General features: G+C 49.9%; 1 protein-coding gene across 1 annotated transcript in view; it reads right to left on the reverse strand.

Moving 5' to 3' along the window:
* The window catches only part of PLXNA4 (plexin A4), a 437,585-nt gene that overhangs the window by 340,217 nt on the left and 76,416 nt on the right, over positions 1-20,952 (reverse strand). The window contains exon 3 of the mRNA XM_049641872.1: positions 10,214-10,396. Coding sequence (XP_049497829.1) covers positions 10,214-10,396 — 183 coding nt within the window. The remainder of the gene's footprint in view (positions 1-10,213; positions 10,397-20,952) is intronic.

Here is a 20,952-nt window from a genome sequence, read left to right on the forward strand (position 1 = left end):
CAGCTGCCATGGTGGCACTTAAGGTCAACGATGTGCAAGTTCTGGTTTACCCAAGGCCTAAGCTGATTCTGCCTGAAAAACCTCACAGGATCTAAAAGAAATTCACCCTGGAAGTGAGGTATAAAATGTCTTTTCTTCTTCCACATCCAGTATGTCTGAGGGAAGGCCCCAAAACAACTGTGAACATAAAGATTAACAAAGATCGTCTATGTATGCTAATCCGAAGCATTTAAAATATAATTACACACAAGTTTTCAAAAAACCTACTCACGCATTGTGAGAAGTCCCCATAGAGGAGTCCTGTTTCTGGTAGAAAATCATGTTTATGATCTTTTGGAGTAGGCTGAAGAAAATGGAAAGAGCTGAATGATCACTGGAGGAAATGTTGGTGAGCCGGCAGAGAGACTGAGTTAAAGAATTTATAAACTTACAGATCTTAAAGAATAAACCAAAGCTCTCTAACCATCTTCACTGTTATCGAAAACATAAAGTACATGAGACGTACTATCAAAAACATAGGATCTTGGGTATAATTCTACCTGAAAACCCACTGGCATCGGGGCCTCCCACTGGGAAGACTTGAAAAGCAGTAGCACTTGGGTGAAATTCCAGATGCTGTGATGAGAGCAAGTCGTACAGTGGCTTCAGCGTCATCTGGCCTCTCAAGTCCAACCACGGGGGCACACTCTGATTCAGCTGCCCCCACCCCAGCATGCTCACATCTTGGTGGGGAGATGGGAGTAGTTGAGCAGAAAGACAATCCATCCTCCTGGCAAGAGCAGGAGGGAGAGTCTTCTCCTTCCTGTTCTCTTTCCCTTCCACCCTCCTTGCCTCCAAGGCTTCAGGAGCCTTGGGTGGAGGGGAGGGGAGGGGGCTTCTGAAAGAGTCTTCTGGAAAACAGAAAAACCGGGACCAGGGGAGGCACTGGGGATGCCAGTGTTTCAGTAGCCGGAGAGTGGCCTCAAGGAAGGGAGAGCCTATGGGGTGGGGGAGACCCCTGAGCCAACACTCACTGCTCTCAGACCCACTCCTTGGCCCTGTTTTCCAAATGGGAGCAAAGCAGGTCAACAGAGTAGACCTGGGTCCCCATCCAGCTATGCCGGCAACACGGGATATGATGAAGATTGGCTCCCACTCCTCACCGTCTTGAACCTTGGGCTCTCCAATGAACAATGGAGATAATGCCACCTGGTGATGAGCATCAAGGGGTGGCTTGGGGGTAAAGGGTGCCCCTCAAGTCACTGTCCTTCAGGTCACCAAATCTAGAAAGGAACTGTGGAGGCTGAGCTGTCCCAGGCCTCACTAGTTGTCCTGGGTGAATTGGACAAGAAAATGTTTGCGAGTGGATGTTTGTTTGGCAGAAGTACAATACTACGTAACGACAGGGAGAAATGGGCAAGGGCTGAGAGGGGGCAGTGGAGAGAGGGCTGCGGGCACAGCCAAGAATTCTGGGTTGGAGGGATGGGCATTTAGGGAGAAAAAGAAGCCTGGGATGGACCGGTTGGGGGAGGTGGTCAAATGACCAGGAGTGGTAAGGAGACGGTGTAATTAGGTCCTCAGCTCCACAGGGCTTGCAAAGCAGTTCTGGGATCTATGTAGAAGCAGCCATCCTCCAAATGAGTAAAGACAGGGACCCTGGATGACCCGTACGTAATGGGAAAAATCCTCTAGAACCACTACACCCTGTCCTCCAGGCTGTTGGGAGAGAGCGTTCTGGTGGGAAGCTAAAGAAAGACAAAGGAACACCCGAGTGTGTCCTGGGCGGCAGGTCAGTGCAAGTGGAAATGCACAGCCTGTCTGCTTCCCAGAAAGCTCCGGCCCTCCCCAAGGCCCCCGCCCACTCTGCTGCAGGACGGGGCCCAGCATAACTGCTCCTCCAGAGGGAAGTCATGGAGGAGAGAGAGCTTCCATGTAGGTGGGAGTCCCATTGTTTCTCAGGTGGGAGCCTCTTCCTTGGTATTTAAATTTAGCCAGGGCGTTCGAGGACTCAAAACATGAGGGGCCAAGACCGAAGGGCTGAACTGCAGGACAGTGCGGTCAGGCCATTTACATGCAGGGCAACAGGCACGGGGGCCACAGAAGCTTGGATGAGGTGATTCTTCTTTTTCTTTTTCTTTTTTTTTAACTAGGAAACAGACGGGATTGGAGTTGTTTTGGATAGATGAATCTGGCACCATTTATAGGAGAATTAACAGAGGGGAGGGACCTAGGGATGGGAAATCAGTTACAGCCACTCAGGCTTGAGCACAGGGCCCTGAGCCAGGGTAGGGGCAGAGGGAATGAAAGAAGGTTCTGGCCACCAGGCACACTGGCTGGGTGCAGGAGGCCAGATGACCACTTCCGCTCATGGTTGTGGAGGTGAGGTTCACCCAGGACAGCACAGCCCCAGTAGAGTCCATGATATTACTATATAAGTGGATCAAAGGGCAGATCTTAGATCAAAACATGTGACCTCCGGGGCATTCTTCAATCTCTTGCATCCTGTGTAAAATGGAGGTCATAGAATGTACCCCAAAGGAAATGCTGAGGATTGTGTATGTGGATCACCTAGAACAGTGCCTGGGACTTCTGCCCCCGTGCAAAGCACTCAGGTTCCCTTCCCATCCCCTTTCCTGCCAGCTCCATCCCTCAAAAGTGACCCCTTTCCTAAAGAAGGGTGGTTCCTGGGTTGCCTGGGGGGGCACGGCACAGTTGGTTAAGCATCCAACTCTTGATCTCAGCTCAGGTCACGATCTCTCAGTTCGTGAGTCTGGCTCTGCGCTGATGGTGAGGGGCCTGCTTGGGATTCTGTCTCTTCTTCTCTCTACCCCTCCCCTGCTTGTGCATGCTCTAAATACATACATACATACATACATACATACGTAAAACTTTAAAAAAGAAAAAGGAAGTAGGTGATTCCTAGCAAAGCCAGGAGGCACAGATTCTCTAAGGCCATGCAGAGCTCTCAGACCTGACACATCACTCACCCACCATCCTAAACCATCGCTGTTGCCCTAAGATTAGTAGAGTGCCTGGGACTGCCTCTCTGAGCTCCCAGGCCTCCTGCTGAGGACAGTCCCTCACCCTCTGGCCCTGGGCACGGCAGGCCACATGGCCTCTTCCTGTTCATCCTCCGGACTCTTGAACACATCTGTACAATCAAACCCTAGGGAGCCAGAAGCAGGATTCAGGGCCCAGGCCACAGCTGTCCCTGAGCCAGGCTGTGCCCCTTCTCACGTCACTCACAGTTTAAAAGTATTGGCTCAGGTGCCCCCCAAGGCTCTGACACAGAGCCCTCGTGTGGTAAGCGGCCTCGAAAAGGGTTCCCGTGGCCCCTGCCTCCTGATATCCATGCCCTTGTGGAAGCTGGAAGCCCTTCCTTTTGAGGGTGGGCTGGACCACATGACTGGTAGCTCTAAGGAATAGAATATAGCAAAGGTGACAGGATGCTGCTTCTGAAATTAGGTTTCAAAGAGACCTGGGCTTTCATGTTGCTCACCCTCTCCTGTCTCTCTCTCAGCTGCCATGTTGGGTGAGCAGCCTTCATGGAGAGGCCCACGTGGTGTGTGCTGTGTCCAGTGAGGACCTGAGACCTGCCCACAGCCACATGAATGACCTGAGAAGTGGATCCTCCCCCCGTCCAGCCCCAGCCGACACCTTGACTGTCGTCTGTCAGTAACTCCAAACCAGAACCATCCGGCTACGCCACAGACACTGAGATAACACGTGTTTTGTTTAAGCCTCTATGTTTTGGGGTAATCTGTTAACACCGCAACTAACTAATACCCCTTGGTCACCTGGGGCAGGGTAGAAGGTGTGGAGTGAATACAGCAGGCTTGAGGGAACTATTTTAAAAGTCCCATGAATGCCTCTACGAGAAGCCAAAGCTGCTGGGAAAAACACCGTGACACTCCCAAGAGGCCAGGCACGTGGCCACATTCACAGAAGTCACTTGTGAACAAGTAGGGACTCTAAGCAGACCTCCCAGTCAGAGCTCCGACTGGTGGGTCCTGAGTCGGTCCACCCATCAAAGTGGCTGCGGAAGTGCAGGGATTTCAGGTGACGAAGACCTTCCCTGGTCCTGCCCCTCACTGAGAGCCCTCATCGGTATTGACAGAAAGGTTCTATTCTCCGCTGGTGCAGAATCTGTCCGATGCGAGCCCAGCAGTAAGGGGCCCTTTCCAGCTGGGGGCCCCTTCCTCTTCTCGCCCCTGCTCCCCCCCTCTCGCTCTGGTACACCGTGTCCTTCATACTCTTCCATCTTTGTTGTCTTGGTTACATGGCCAGACTCCTGATATGCTGCTAGTTTTCATTTTAATGATATGTTCTTGTAAAGCACAATATTTTACTTCAATTGCATGTGTCACTGGATAAATTCCTCCAGCGTGCCTGGCATTTGAGCATCAGCTGACTGCGTGTGCTCTATGATTTGGGGTGTTTCTGTAGCACTCTCTTCAATTTTAACGTGTTTGCATTTTAATTTATGATCAGGATCATTCTACACAAATGTATATATATATATATACACACACATATGATTCAAAAAAGTGGCACACGTGTATCAATAAATCTTGAATTGGCAAAGCTCATTTGAGACTATCTCCTTAAATCATGTGCACTACTAATGATCATTTGGAAAATAAAATGACAAATGTTCCTGAGGTAGTATTTTCTGGGGATCTCAAAGTGTGTTTCAAGAGGATGCCAGGAGAAGAAGGAGGCTTTTCCCCAGCTTAAGATGTCAAGCTGCTCTGAGAGTGGGTGAGACCGAAACTCCGTCACGAGGACACCTCCCCCATGCCTGCTCAGGTCTGCTCTGAGCGATCACTTGAGACCCACCCCCCCGCCCCAACCAGGCCATGCAGAGACAGTGGGTGGGCCCAAGGGCAGACTAGTGTAAAGTAGGAAGGAGTAAGAAATGAGTGCCAGTGGGATACACTTATGTACAATGGATGGTTGCGCGAAAACTTAATATTGCTCAAGAATGTGAGACACGCCCAAGAGGACATCGACCAGCTCAGCTGCTGTCCACATCTACTGGGTACAGCATGCACAAAAAGACTTAAAACCCAGCAGGGGAGACTGCAAAAGGTGAGAGGTGGATTAGAGGTGGGCAGATGACATGAGGTGCGGTTGGTCCCCGGGCTTAAAGAACTAATGACACAACAGCCATCTCTTAGACGTGACTGACCTCAGTGGAAGGAGCATGATAGTTCCTGGAATATCTGTGATGCTCTTCTGTCTGCAGCTCCTTCAACCTCAGCTCCTCTCCACTTAACCCATGGCTTAAGATCTATACAGGCTTAATACTTGCAAAGCCAGCAGTGGGAAGTGCAAAAACAACATGACAAAACAATCAGACAAAAATGCTTTGATGGTCTTTTTCCGTAATGGAAATTGTCCAGCATCGATTCTTCCATATTTCTTTTCCCTTCTGCTTGAGTGCCTAAGCACATGCAAACTAGCCAGCAGCTCTGCAGAGCTCACTGACCAAATCCTTTACCAGATACCTGCACCTGTGCTCTAATCTCAGGGTCCCCAGGCAAGTTTGAGTTCCAACACTACCTCTCCATCTGATTTCGTGATGTCTTCACCCACCTGGGAGTCCTTTCTATGGCATGAATTTATTTTTAAAGTTGATTCAGATTTCCAGGTGAATGTTAAGAATTCTCAGACACATTCAGGAAGTTGCAAAGCAGGGGCTATACATCTCTGATCTGATATTGCTCTTTGATGTGAGCATCGCGTGCGTGCGCACACACACACACACACACACACACACACACACAGCATCCATTGCTGAGAACTTATGGTCAGAATGACACAGACCCAGGTGGGTCTCCCTCTACCCCACTCTACTTCTGTTTATTTGCCCTTCTTGATCCATGATCAGGGGATATGGAACACAAGCAAACTGATTTCAAAACAGGGTCAAGAAAAAAAAAATTAGGCAGATTAAATCAATGTGCATAATAATTCCCAATGAGAACGATTCTTTTGTGACATCGACTCCTATTGACATTCCATGCAGACACACACTCAATTCCTATCATGAGAGGCTGGTAAGGCTTGGTATGTCACACACCTGGGTACATATCATACTACAAGCCAGTGGCTGGGCCAGCCAGACTTCTGCTTAACCAGTATCCACAAAGTACTCCGCCCCTTAGGTGTGAATAGTTTAACCTAGTGAAACACTCAGGAACGACGCATTCACCAAATGAAAGGAGCAATCACACGTCAAGTGGAAGTTTACGATGTTTTGGCTCACAATGAACACTAGTCTCTCCCACTAATGTCAGGCAGTAATTCACTGCTGAACAGCAGCCATAAAATAGGATCACTTAGTGGTAGGAATGCAAGAGGCAAGGAAAGAGGGTTCCAGCCCAAGTATTTAAGCAAAGAGATTTTTGTCACACTGACCTCATTACCCCATCTTGGGACAAAGATTTTCAGGTTTATACAGACACCCTAAAGCAGATCGGGATGGTGTTTGCCTTAAGATTTTTTACCTGCAGGTGAAATTTGAACAGTCTGTGGGTTATTTCTAAGTTCCTAGGTACCTCCTGGTGTCTATTTATATGTCAGCATTTATATGTCACATTGCTTACCAGCACTTGCCTGTAATGCTCACCATGAAAATCTGCCAATACTAGCCATAACATACACACACACACACACACACGCGCGCGCACACACACACTCACATACCGGAAAACATAAAAGACATCCAAATTGGCACTTTCCTCACCTCCTTTCCCTCTGCCTCATGTGATGTGTGCGCTAAAGGAGTGAAATTATGGTCATCAGAGGCAAGGTTGCAAATGATGGGGACCCACACCTTTCAAACAAAAGGAAAAGTCAGTAATTTTGAGGGCAGCCTATGGATAGCTACAGTCTAGCTCCCAGACCCTGAAACCCACAGCAAACCCCCAAGCCCTCCCACCCACCCTCCCCACCTCGAGTCCCTTGTCATATTGCAAAGAACCCTGCGAAGCCCTTGATACACACAGGAGATTATTACAGGGCTCGGAGAAGACAACTCTGTAATTACGGCTACAGTGTGATCTCCATTATTCTCACCCCCTGGTTGCAGTAGCTCACAAAACTTCCCGCAAAATCCTCCTGTAGCCCCAAAGCATTTCATGGCTGGGCCTCTGCCCAAAAGGTGAATGTGGTCTGATAACCTCTGGGAAAAGCAATACAGAGTCATGGCAAGGAAAGGGGAGTGGTCAGTGCTCGGCGAGCAGCGGTGGTGGGAAAGTCTATTGTTCAGAAAAAATAAATAAACTGGCCAGTTTTGCTTTTTGTTATTTCAAACAACAGACTCGGCGGCCCAGCCTTCCTTTCCCAACTCCGACTGTCCCCTGGGCCGGCTGTGCTGAGTCTGCAGCGGCAGTAGCTGAGCTCCAGCAAAACTATTAAAAAGTCTGCCACTCTGAGCTCATGGAGCAGAAAGTTTGGCTGCCCCGATGGCCCAGCTTTCCCCAGGAGGACCACTGGCTCATTCCCCCCACATGACCCTCTCTGCTCTTTACCTCTCAAATGTTTATGCTTCACCAATCCCACCGCGGCTCGGGAAATTAAACGGAACATCCCAGGTGGCTGAAACAGAACTGTTCTTATATAAACTCCCCGAAGTAAAATATGGGAAATGCCGGCGGAGGTTTATAAAGCCTCGAGCCTCCTGGTCAGGTGCCTGTCGTTGCTGGCTGGGCCGACCTCCCGGGACACCTGAAGGCAAGGATCTGCCTACAGCCTACCCCACAAGGATTGTCCCTGTGCGCTCTGTGTGCCCAGACTCCTAGAGGCATCCTCAGCCACCGTCATGGGGATCTGCTGCACTCTGACCTCCCCATCAGGGGCCAGGCTTCCACGGGCACCGGAGAGCCAGCCCCCACTGACCTCCATCCACCCGCTGACCAACAGCACATATTTGCAAGTTGACTGTCTTGGGTTTACAGTGCAGCCATGGCCAGGGAGCATGTCTCTTTTTCTCCCCCAAGAGAGAATAACTGTTCTGTTATGTGCACTGAACTCTCAATCAATGTTTATTTCATGGACACCATATTCCGACCAGCTCAATGACCAAAAAAAAAAAAAAAAAAAAAGCCTCCTCCAGGATCTATTCAGTCTTGCCAGCAAGTAAATGATCTTGCTGCACCGAGTAGGAAGGTCAATGGGCGGGAATCTTTTAGCATACTGAGGTAAGTTACTTCTCCATTGCACAGAGACAGGGCTCACTAGAGAAAAGAGTTAAGGCAGCCCAAATTGTCTTGCTTATTTTTTACTCTCAATAGTGCTTATTCACCCATCGGGCCAGGCGGAGCAGGTCAACAGACATTTCATTGTATGAACTGCATATGGGAATGCCTTTGGTATTTAGAACTCACTTTTCTAGCAAACCAAACTCACTGAATCATAATAAAGAATGAAATCATCTGAGCATCCAACAGAAACACCCTCGAGGCCCCTGCTCCAAAGCTCGGGTGCTTCCCTCCTCGGTTTATACTGAGGCTTAGCGGACACAATTTCAGCAAGTTTGGATACTGGACACTCAGCTCACGGAAAGCTGGAAGCCACAGATGAAGGGAAGAAGAAAGACCGGAGTCGCCCAGGGTTCCTGACAGCAGCTGGAGGTGACGAGCGACGATGTGCACTAAAGGAAGAGGCAGGAGGCAGCGACAACCAGACACGGGAGTCGCGCCAGGACAACGCATCTACGCCTTGCACGCGGCACCTTCTTGGGCGTCCACCAGCTTCATTTCGATGCGTGAGCAGTAATCACAACAAGGAGGCCAAGGTAGCAACAAAACGTTCAACTGTGTTTAATACATTCTTCACAGAGAGGCAGGGAACTATGAAATATAGTTCTTAAAGCTATGTAGATGATGGTTGAATTAGTCATCGTTTAGACGCGGAAGGCCATACACTACAATGTCCTGGTTATCTCTTTGGGCAGTACCAGACGGTAGCACACTGCCTGCATCATCCTTGTGGAGCATTATGGCATTTCACCAACACAGGCTTCCTCTTCCAGATACTACCCATGTAACTACTCCCCACACATCTCCCAACGCACACACACCTCCCCCTGGCTCTCCCCCTCCGTACTCTCACACACCAGCCCCGCTGCCTGTTCCAAGAGTTGTAGAATTTAAAGAAAGAAATTATTGCCAGGCCATTACACAGTAGGATGGGAGAGTCGGCAAAGTCTTCTAGATTTGCCAAAAGCACTTCCCCTTGACCGTGTCCAGCTAATACCCAGGAACCCGGCAAAGAGAAAGCAGAGCTCAAGGCTCTCTCAGGTCTGGCAGTGCCACTCTCTCGATGTAAATCACACAATATCCAGAGAATTCCAAGGGAAGCCTATTAAATAAAACAAGCAGGAGCTCCACGTGGGTTCACCAATATTTCCCTGGGACAAGACTACCAGTCAGCATAAAACAGGACATACTGCTTAGTCTTAGGAAGGCTTTTGATCCAATCAAGGGGGCTCTTGAGGGCACCAGCTCTAACTCATTGAGATGAGAAGCCTGAGAAGGAGAACAGGTGAGAGAAGAGTCCTGGATAGAAAGGTGCCCCCAAACTGCTGATGGGCCAACATCAGCCAGCACCTGAGGCGAGCAACTTCCAGAGGACGAGGAGGAAAGGCTCATGTCTCAGATCACACCATTCTACTCCACCTCAAACAATTTCTATGCTCCAATAATATCCACGGTTTCCTCACCCCATGATCTGGCTCTTAGCCCTGTCACCAACTCTAGCAGGTCCTGAATTTCCCCCCATTTGTTTCCCTGCATGGATTCCAGATGGATGCACCAGTCAAAAGGGCTGAGGCGAGAGGAAAAGGTACCTTCCTCGCCCCTGCCCACCTTCCCCAGTCACCCAGCCCTTAGAAAGCCTTTGCATTAGCGCATGAACCCAAGATGGACAGAGCACACCATTTAGGATGGCCTAGTGAGGCCGGGGTAACTCCTCCACGTGCATACCAGCCCTAGGGAAGAAGTAAGTCTGCACATTCACCCACTGTGATGCCCACGATAACCCTCCACCCGGAGGCAGACAAGGGGCAGGTTGTCATTCATGACTTCAAGAGCAACATATCTCCTTAGCTCAAACTTGTATCACTTGCCCACCAGGCCCAAAGTAGTAAGAAAGCATGAGATAATGTCTATCCCGGCGGGGATAGATTGCCTTCACAATAACCAAAACGACGGCATCTCATTCCTACCTTCTTCAGCTTGCCACTTTTGGTGCCCACGAAGGCCAGAGAGTGATTCTTGTAGACGTAGGCAATGACAGAAGTCATGCGGTCCCTGTCCTCCGTGAAGACGGGAATGCCACGCACCATCTCAGACACGCCCAGGGGGGCATTCATATCCAGGCCACAGAAATTATCATCAATGGTTAAGAGCTGAAAATTAAAAAAAAGAAAGAAAGAAATGAAAAATTAGGAGGAAACATCAGGGCAATAAGCAGAAATACTGAGTCAGAGAACTACAGGGCTAGAAGAATCCTTTTATACAAGAAAAACTCAGCTCCAGGGAAACTAGGTGACCTGTTAACAGTCAACCTAAGTAGGTGGTAGGACCATGGCAAAAAAATACAGATCCCTAGCGTCTCTTTCCTCTCTTGGCCTCCATGGTCTCTCTGCCCCCCCTCCAACCTCTCCAGGAACCATCTTGGTAACTTAGATGGCCCATCATCACTGTCAAATCGGAAAGCACTGGGCCAGCACCCATGAGCATGGGATCCAGGAAGCTCTGCTTAGGAATAAGAGGGAACATGGCCTCCACATCTACCCTTCCTATTGAACAGACCACAGAGGAAGACTCAAGAGTGTAGAATAGAGAACTAGAAACATTAACATGTGAATGACAATATCATGACAGAAGCATGTGTAGACAATCAGTTGGGGAAAGAGAAATAGGGGAGGTGGAAGACTCACAAACAAGTCAACAAACCACAGGGGTACCTCATGATGCCCCATCTCAAATGCCCTGCCTTTTTCAAAACGACAGTGAAGGTGGACAACCCTGGCCTTGTCATACCTACACCAGCATTTGCCAAAGTGTCTTCTGTGGAAGCCAAGCCCCCCAAGATGCTCTACGAAAACAGGGCTCCTTGGGCAAATTATTTTGTACTGAAACATAGTACATTCTAACACTATGTAGGAGACTCATAACAATTATAGGAAAGGTCTGAAAAGTCTTTTTAAGAAGAAATATGTTTAACATTCCTTTAGCCTTTCCCAAACATTATATTCCCTAAAAATGACTGGGACACCTGTTAGCATTCCTTAAAGAGAATATCCCCTAGATACTCTGTGAGACTCATGGATTCAATTCTTGCTCCTGAATCCCAGACAGTTTCAGGAGCCAGGGAACCAACAGGAAAAACCTTTGGCCCATTTTGGCTGAATCTCGCCCTGTTTTATTCCAGGCTCCCAGATCCCCACATGAGCACAGGGTCACAGTTGGGTTCTGTCCTACTGGGAAGTGGAGAAGACCTTGCCATGGCTGGCAAGGGGCCTCCAGCACCACCACCGAACAGCTCTGGTCTGGCACAGACCTCTCCGAGGCTCTAGGAACCTACGCCGATTTTTCTCTCCTTCTAAGAACTGTGTGGCCTTAGAAGAGCTATTCTGTCTTCCTGTGCTTTTATTTTCCACTCTATAAAGATGAAGGAAACAACCCCTGCTTTTTGATGGGTTTCCATAAAGCCTATAGAGCTCATGCCTGTAAACGTCTTTGGACTTTGCAGAAAAAGGAGTGAAATAAAATACAAGGTGTCACTTTTTTAAAGGCTTCAATCCAGCCAAAGGAAAAGGCATCTGGAGAACCAGCAGGCAGGCTCTTGCCAGCAAAGCTATGTGAAAGCGGCCAACTCGGAGCTTTCCGGAGGCTTGGGGGACCCCTTGGCTCCCTCCTAGAATGGAGGGAGCAAGATTGTCCATCTCAGGAAAGACAACACACTGAGCATCTAAAACCTCTCCCTGACCTCTCCCCTACTTCTTATCATAGGGGCAGTCAGGGTAGGGCTGGAGAGAGCAGGGGAAGGCCCGGGCAAGCCACGTGCAGAGCAGATGTCTGCTCCACGCCTTTGATCCCCCCTGGCCTTTCTTGCTTGGTCTGGTCAAATAGCCCAGGCCAAACACGACCCTCAGCTCCTCCCCACTAAAAACCAATATAAGAAGTCAAAGTTAGGAGCAAGCTTTCAAGGTCTAGTCTCATCTTTATGGTTCTTTCCTAAAATGAGAAAATGGGGGAGGAGACAGGTGGTGGAGGGTAAAAGGGATAGAAAGAAACAAAGAAAGAAAAATCCAGATAAAGGGAGGATGGTGTCTTCTCCCTGCCGGACATAATGGTAGGGTGACCTGCCAGAAAGGCATGTCAGGGGAGGCTTAAGGCATGCTGGGAATCCTCATGGCCTTGCATGTTCCTGCCTCCGCTTCATAAGGAGCCCTTGTCCCCAAGTTTCTTGGCTCTAAGCTGTGCCACAGAGACTTCTGCCATTAGCAAACATATCTTGCCCATTATGAACCATTTACCAAGTAGATAAGGCTAAATGGTTGGCCATGCCACACAAGGAGAAACTAAGGCAGGGAACAAGGCAGGCCATGTCTGACAGTCTCCCACCACCCTTGGCACAAACGCGTGCCTCACTGACCTGGGAGACTTAGGCTCCTCAGCCCCCAGAATTACATTTCTGAGTGGTCAGTAACTGAATACCATTCTTCCCCTTGGCTGAGCAAAACACAAGCAAATAAATAAACAACCATCTACAAAAAGAGTTGGCCAACTGCAGCATTAAATCATTGCTTGCTCAGAGGCAGCAAGTCTCTGCCACTCTGGCACCTTGAGCAGCAAGGGGTCCAGGGAGAAATATTTTCATTGGGAAGAAGCAAGGACAGCCCAGCCTGGAAGCCTGGTGGCCAGGGCTCTGCCCGTCTTTGGCTCGTGACAGCTCCCTGAGAGGGAGGCAGCTGGTCAGCTCACCTGTGCCTGACGCTGCCTACCTCAGGGTGTCATCATCAGGCTCCAAGAAGGCCAAGGCTGCAGCTGGAGTTCCCAATGTGACATTGGGATTCCAGGGACAATGATGGCTTTCTCCCACGCCCCCACTTTGCATCGGTTTCTCCCTCTGCATAGGGCCCCAGGTGATAGAGATGTGAGCAAGGCCTTTGACCAGGTGCAGCCCAGGTCTGCATGGATGCTATGGCACAAGGGGTCCTTGCTCTTTGTTTCCTCAAAGCAGGGGCAACGGGAGGGGGGTTTTTAACACTAAAATAACAGAAAAAACAAACACATGACTCGGGTTCACACGGCAGCTTGCTTCCTAACTATACAACTTAGCATTCCTGTTCTCTGAGCCTCACTTCCCCTTGACTGTAAAACAGCAATACAGGACTGTCATGAGGGCCAGGTGAGAAAACGGGAGTGAAGACACTGGGTAAACTGGAAAGCACTTTGTCAATTCAAGGTGATATTTCATATTAGTTTTTTTTAATGGAAATCCGGCCCAGAACAGGGACAGAATGGCTGCAGGGAGTGCCCCTAGCATGGCTCCTGACCAGAGCAGGCTCTCTAAGGACACCACCATGCTGGGTCTGAGCAGCCACAGGGTAATTAGAGCACCAGGGGGAGGAGGAGGGAGGACCCCACAGGGCCCACAGACCCGGGAGGCTGAGGTGTAAGGAACAGATGCCAGGGCCGTGTGGGCCTTGGAAGAAAAGGCTAATTGGTGAAAGCCTTCGACAGGTGAGGGCTGGTGTGGATTCCAGAACACCCTGGGCAGTGGGGGAGGAGAGTGTCTGCTCTTGCCCTGGCCGAGCCTCCCCTGGGCCCCATTAACAGCAAGATTAGAGTGGCAGCCAGAGGAGCCAGGGGTGGACTGGACCCCACTGTAATCAGGAGCCCAGCCACACGTCTCCCTCAGCTGCTCCACAAATGCCCACAGATGAGCTTTGGCCATTGGTATAATGCTTATTTATTCGAGAGCAGCTTCATTCTTATCAAGGCAAAAATAAGGATCTGTTCCATGAAAATATATGTGGTGTCTCTTTGGGCAACCCTGTGAACAGGCCAGGGCCCACACCCTTCTGCCCCAACCAGGAAGATCTCAAATTCGCTTTCCACAAATGTCCTCACGGGTACATGGCTTATAAATTAAGACCTGTGATCCACAGGACTCCAGGGCCTATGAGCTCAAACACAGGACCATGTTTTATGTGTCTTTGTGGCCTTAGCTTCATAGAAGGTTAAGACGGATGTTAAATTGATGGATGGATGGATGGATGGATGAGCAAATAAAAGCCTGAGTTTCACAGTGATTGACACTGAGGAACTAGAATCAGAATGTCTAGATTTGAATCCCAGCTCCACCACTTAGCGCTGTGTGACCTTGGGCAAGTCACTTACCCTCTCTGTGTCTCAGCTTATCATTGGTATAATGGGGATAATAATATGAGTATATACTTCCTAGTGCTGTGGTAAGGATTACATGATTTAATGCACGTAGAACACTGTCTGACGCTTCCTAAGTGCTATGGGAATGTTAGCTCACATCGCTTGTCATCCTTAGACAATTCAGACAAGCTTTGGGAGGCTCATGTTTTTAGGGAAATTCATGGTATCTACCTCAGAGAGGTGTTATCACAACTAAGGAGACCAATGTTATCAAGACGAAATTTCAAAAGTGGTACTTCCTAAAGATCTACGAGGCCTATGAGGCTGTAGGAAGGAACAGAGGAATAGTGTAAGATCCAGAACATTTAGCGTTATTCGTCAGAATTGCAAATTCTTGGGGCACTGGGGCAGCTCAGTTGGTTGAGCGTCTGACTCTTGATTTCATCTCAGGTCATGATCTCATGGCTGGTGAGATGTAGCCCCAGATCAGCTCCCAGCCAGGTGTGGAATCTGCTTGGGGTTCTCTCCCTCTCTCCCTCCCTCTGCCCCTCCCTTGTTTGCACATGCGCACGTACTCTCTCTGTGTCTTTAAAAAAAAAAGGAAAGAAAGAAACACAAATTCTTGCATGGCCTCCGGATCTATTGGATCGGGACCCCTGGAAGTGAGACTCAGGGACCTGCATCATCGCCATGGAGGTCCCCTTCCTTGCCAGGGGCGCCACAGACCAGGCCCGGGGAGAGAAAGCACAGCCACTCTGAGCAGGCCCTACTGGCCCGGGACGCAGAGGCCCCACGGCAGCCTCCCCAGCGGTGGTGGCGGAGGTGGTGTGGAGAGCCAGAGCTGACACTCCAAATTACAATCTAATAGCTTCCTGCGCTTCCCTCGCGCACAGCGGCAAAGGTTACCGTGCAATTATGTGTCGCTACATACAAATGACAGAGCAGTTACGGTTACTTTACCAATTACAGGGAAATTGCTCCCACTCCGTAGAGAGACTGGCACTCTGAAAAGCTCTATCATCTCCGCGGAAAGAGGGTGTTATTCTGCCGGCATCCTTCCTGCAACAGCCTCCCCAGGCTCCGGGGGCCGGAGCTCCAAAGTGGTCGCTGGCGAACCCCAGTGGGGAGACTCTGAGGAGGGCTGAGGAAGACGCCAGGGCTGGGACACAGTGGGGGCATCTCCTCAGGAGTTCCTTGGCATTGCCCCCAAGCTCCACGCCCTGGTGACACATTCATAAAGAACCACTGTCACCTGATACCTGTGCCAATCCACTTTGAAGGCCATGGGTGATGAGGTGGGACACGATCTGGTCCTGAAACCACCTCTCACCCCGGCTAGCGTGGCCCTTAGTCTGGTTCCTGCTGGCAGCTCCCCAGTCAAGTGGAACAGTCGCAGCCCCGCCCTCGGTTGCCCCGCCTTTGCAGAAACCCCACATTGAGTCCTTATTATGGAAAGGTCAGAACTAGGCCAGAGCTCAGTGATCCAAATGTGGTGCTAATGAGGTAAAGGTCACCAGGTCCATCCCCCTGTGGGCCAATTAGCTCAGCTCTAGGACACAGCCTGTTCCATAGCCACAGGCTGCCCCCCTTACCCCGGGCATCGACTGTTTACAAATATCCCAAATTGATCCAAAAGAGGCCGACCAGGTGAGCCAGCAGGGAGGGACAGATACAGCCAACTCTGCCAAACAAGGACCCAGCTGCTCTCGGTCGGCGTGGAAATACAAAGTCAGACCTGGTCCTCCCTTGCTCCGTGGGCAGCTCCTGGTCCAGCAAAGAGAGGAGTCCTTCCATGTGGGAGCACACCAGCTCTCCTGCCCTTCCTGAATGCAAAAGTAGCACTCAACCTCATGCAGAGGAGTTCTGAGCACCCCGGGATCCCCGCCACAGAGCTGGAAGGCCAGACCATCACACAAGGAGAGAAGGTGCCAGAGACTTGCCCAGGCTCACCCTCTGAAGAGCCTTGTGTTGGGTCATATTCCGTCAAACTTTTGGTATCGTAGGCTATTGGAGCTCCTGTTTCTGTTAGGGGAAACTGAGGCGGTGAGTGAGGACAACACTACTTACTGATCTTCACTTATTAATATGCTTAAGAACGTGTAGGAAGGAACAATTAAATAAAAGCCTAGGTGAGGACCCAACTATATAAAGATGGAAACATTTCATCTGTCCCTGCCCCTTTCCCAGTGGAGACAGACAGACCTGGGCTACAATTAGACAAGGCAACACATGCCCTGCCTCAGTTTTGTACCCAGCACTGGAGGTACAGCGGGCATGGTGACCAATGACCTGGGGCAGCAGCAGGGTTGTGCAGGAGGGCTGACATCTGGGCTCAGTTCAGAGAGCTCCATCCAGCACAGGGCACGGCCACTCTTCCACATATCAGCTATTTCAGAAAAGGAAAATAACTCAAGATCTTAGAATCCGACAGCCTCATTTTGCGGAAGGGGAAATTGAGGCCTATAGCGTCCAATGACAATGCCCCCACCACCGGTGACCTAGTAAGTTGATGGGAAAATGGTACCAGAACTCCAAATCCTCAGTCCAGAGGGACAAAAACTGATCTTATGTAGGGGTTTCCTGCAGGGTTGCTATAGGGTGACCCCAAAGGAACTTATTCCAGGGCCAAAGACTACTCAGGGAAGAGCCCCTGCCTCTACTTCTCCTGTCATGCAGGACATGTGCTCTGCCTTTCTGGGACCCGTGGAAGCAACTAACTCTCCCCTAGGAAGGAGGCCCTTGGCCAGTCATCAGAAAAGGGCTTCCTCCTTTCCTGGGTCTATTGGTCCCAAAGAAAGTGAGGGCTGAAGTTTTGAAAAGAAATAGAAGTTAGGAAAAAAAGAGGAGCAAAGGCCCATGAGGTCCTTGCTAATGTGGAAAAGAAAAGGTCTTTAGATTTCTCATGCTCAGCAGCCCTAAATTCTTCCTATTAATTACACACACACACACACACACACACACACACACACACACACACACACACATCCTAAAAGCTGACCATAGCAGACTTCCACTGGAAATGGGGAATCAGTGAATTACGCATGTGGGATTTCTTTTTAAAGGGAGATATTGATCAGATAAGCTGAAGTAGCTCATGTCTAAATACAGACTCCAGTTGTAAAGCCCTGCCGTATAGGAAGGTAATAATCACCCACTTATTGGGGGCCATAGCTCAAATATGACCACTGACCCCTAAGGTGTTAATAAATGCAATAGCGTCTGATGCCCACAGTGCATCTATCCCTTGAGATGACTCTGACTTGGACGGCAGGGGGAGAAGGTAAGCAAAGAGAATCCTCGGGGAGGTGGGAACATCTTGAGGTGGCTCTGATAGGTTTTAGATTTACTTATCAGAAAGCTTCTTACTCCATAAAATAGTCCCATGTGCCCGAGTGCTCATTTCTGTGACAAGGAAAAATCCCCCAAGTTGGACTCTGGCCCACCGATTCCTTTACAGTTCTGCATAAAATTTCCTTTCTCTTTTCGTTCTAACCTCTCCTCCCCTGAAAGTCTGCCCGCGGCCCATGCTGACCCCATGGGTTGAACTCTCTTGAGAGCCAGAGAAAGCCTTGCAGCAAGTGAAGGCCGGCCCTCTCACCCTGGCTGTGAGCACAGACATCGGAAGCGGAAAGAGGGAATGAGGCCCCATCCACCTCGTTACTAAGTGCGATCTCAGAATGATTCCTGTATTGTCTTTTCCAATGAGATTGTAGGGACAATGAATGTATACGGAGACCGAGAGAGGGGAAGCCAGAAAACCACAGTCACAACAACCTGGTTACACAAAACTGTTACTGAAGGGGCTTCATGAGAAGTATCTCGGGCTTGGAAGGACAACCCAACAAATCACACCAAGGATCCCAAGAGTCAAGTGCCAGATTTCTAAGCATCTAAAAAGGGTGGGTACTAAAATAGAGGACAGAGGTCATCGTGTTTTAGGAGTTATGTGTGTATTTGTGGCTTCCAATGCAAACAACCATGAAAGCACTTAACTATCTATGGATCCATGGGAATGATCTGCTAAAAGCAATGCTCATTTTTGTACTCATTTTAATATTTCTGCGTGTGCTTGAGATCGTCTGTGCCCAATCGCACCAGGTATCTGAGTGGTCTTTCCCTCATCATCATAATAAGCTATCCTTCTGATAGGAAACTAATGCCAGTATCTCGAGCTGTTTTCCCAGGAGAGAGGCATTAAGCCAAGCACACTCTCTGTAGGCCTTGCTGTAACCAACAGTGAGCTGTAGCAACATACCCCTCCCAGGAATTGCTGAGCACAGCCAGCAAAGAGTAGCTCCAACAAGGGATCGGATCCCGGGGGTTGAACCCATGACCTTCTCCTCATTAGCTCAGCTGCTGAGAGCCCTGGGTTCCATCCTCTGATAAGCAGACAGACTCGTGATACCATGGCCAGAGCTATAGTCCAGCCAAGCAAGAGAATCAGGACCCCACTGGCCCAGCTCTGCAGATGGCCACCATGCTGGGGCTAGCCCAGTAGTCCAAACTGGACCTGTGGGAAATACCAGGAAAGGCTTCCTAGCGTTGGGAATGGCACCAAGCACAGCCTTGTTGGGTGCCGCTTCTCTCCATTTGTACCTTAACTTCAGAGGTCCCCAGTGGCTACCTGTCAAGGGCAAAGACGCTCATCAATCCCACCTTCCCACCCCCTTCCAGAACGCAGCAGACAGCCCCCACGCCACGAAGGCTGTAATTGGAGCGGGGCGCGCCACAATGATTAAGTTTGTGTGTTTTCTGGCGGGCGCCGGGAAGGAGCGGCCCCAGTGGCCAGGCTGAATTATGGGGTAGGTCATTCCCTTGTTAGTGGGAATAAATTCTATTAGCCCCACTCTTGTTGCCGTGTATCTTCCCCTCTTGCTCCTCAGGCTCGTGAGTGAGTCTGGATAATGTTGCCTGCATGCGGGATAAATTAGCCAAACAAATCCCATTATATTTTGGAACACTGACAGAGACACAGTAATGACACCGAGACTGGGAAAAGATGTGGGCTTTCTTCTCCCGCTGATCCCGTTCCATCTACGTGGACAGCATGGGGGGCCCAATCCACAGGGGAAAAAAGAATGTAAATGGAGAGGCTGAGTGAAAAACTCTCTTAGTTGTCTTTTCCCCTTCTCTCCACTAAGTTTGTTAATGAAAAGAAGCAAGCGCCCTGCACGGAGGTGTGGTCATTCCCCTCTGCCTTGCAAAAGCTGAGGGACACCTGAAGGGAACAGCAGGGAGAGTCTGGCTTGGAATGTAGCCTCTCTTTCAAATGCCTTAACTGAGCATTCATAACATGTGCCAGATGCAGGGGAAGACGAACAGGGTACACACCAGGCCTGGGATATGGAACATGACATCTGGGTTAGGCAGAGCCCAAATCTCTCAAAAGCAGATCCTGGTGAAGAAAAAATACAAGTATGAAATCCTAGTAATGTCACTAAGTTACTTCCTGTCCCATCGGGTGGTTATTATAACCAAAGGAGAATATACAGGTGGGGCCGTGGAGGTTTTAAGCGTCTTACAAACACAAAGTGTTCTATGACTCTCATTATTTATTAATGTCTACGTATTTCTCTTTCCTTAGGAGTCTCAACACACTTTATGAAAGGGATATTATTTTTCTCACCTCCTTTGTGAAGATGGGACACATAGCTCAAAGCAAAAAGGAAGCTTCATCACCAGCCCAGTGGTATCTCATGAGCGAGGACTGGCTGAGACCCAGAGGTCCAAATTCTCAGAACCCCAGCCAAGACACCACCCTGTGAGGATGACAGGAGTTGAAGGAAAGGCCCAGAATGCAGATGCGGGCCGTGGAGGCTGGCTGGTCTGCGCGCTCACTGAACAAGAGACCCGGATGCCCATTTCGGCTGGGCTACTAACACACCGCATGGGGCACATGTGTGCGCATGTGTGTGCACGTGAGCGAGATCTTGCTGCATTAGCTGCTCCGCGTAGTGTGTGGGCGGAGGGAGAATGTGTCACAGAAGGAGGGGGAAGAGGGCCCCGGGGGACGAGCGCAAGTGAGATAGCAGGACACGGCAGAGAGAGCAGCAGAGACAGGGATGAAGGCCTCCTCAGGTCTCCTGGCAGCTGTCTTTGTTAAAAGTCTGTGTGTGGGACTCCTGGGTCCTGCCACTCTCCCTGCCGACTCGAGAGGTTCCAGAGCATTCTGGGAGGACATGTCCCTTCACCTGGCCCAGCACACCACCCAAGGCTCAGCCACCATCCTGTATCCCAAAGGACCGTGTGTACTTAGCTGGGATATGACTTTGATTGCAAACCCCGTTGGCCAAAAAGAGGAAGGTGGGTGGCCTTCTCACCTGCATGCCTGGAACAGAAGCCATGTCAAGGGGAGGGAGGGAAAACTTGACTCTATAAAGTTTGCAATGTGGCAGTTGCAATATGGCAGATTCCCAAATCCCAAATTTGAAGTCTGGAGTACTGGGTCAAAGGGCCATGAGGGGTGGGTACCGGGACCAATGAGAAAGTAGTGTGATGTGAGCTCTCACTGGGTGAGAGTGTGAGTGTGGTGTGCGGTGAGCATGTCTGATGGGCCAAGTTT

Source organism: Panthera uncia, chromosome A2 (assembly GCF_023721935.1).
Source record: "Panthera uncia isolate 11264 chromosome A2, Puncia_PCG_1.0, whole genome shotgun sequence".
NCBI classification, from domain to species: Eukaryota; Metazoa; Chordata; class Mammalia; order Carnivora; family Felidae; genus Panthera; species Panthera uncia.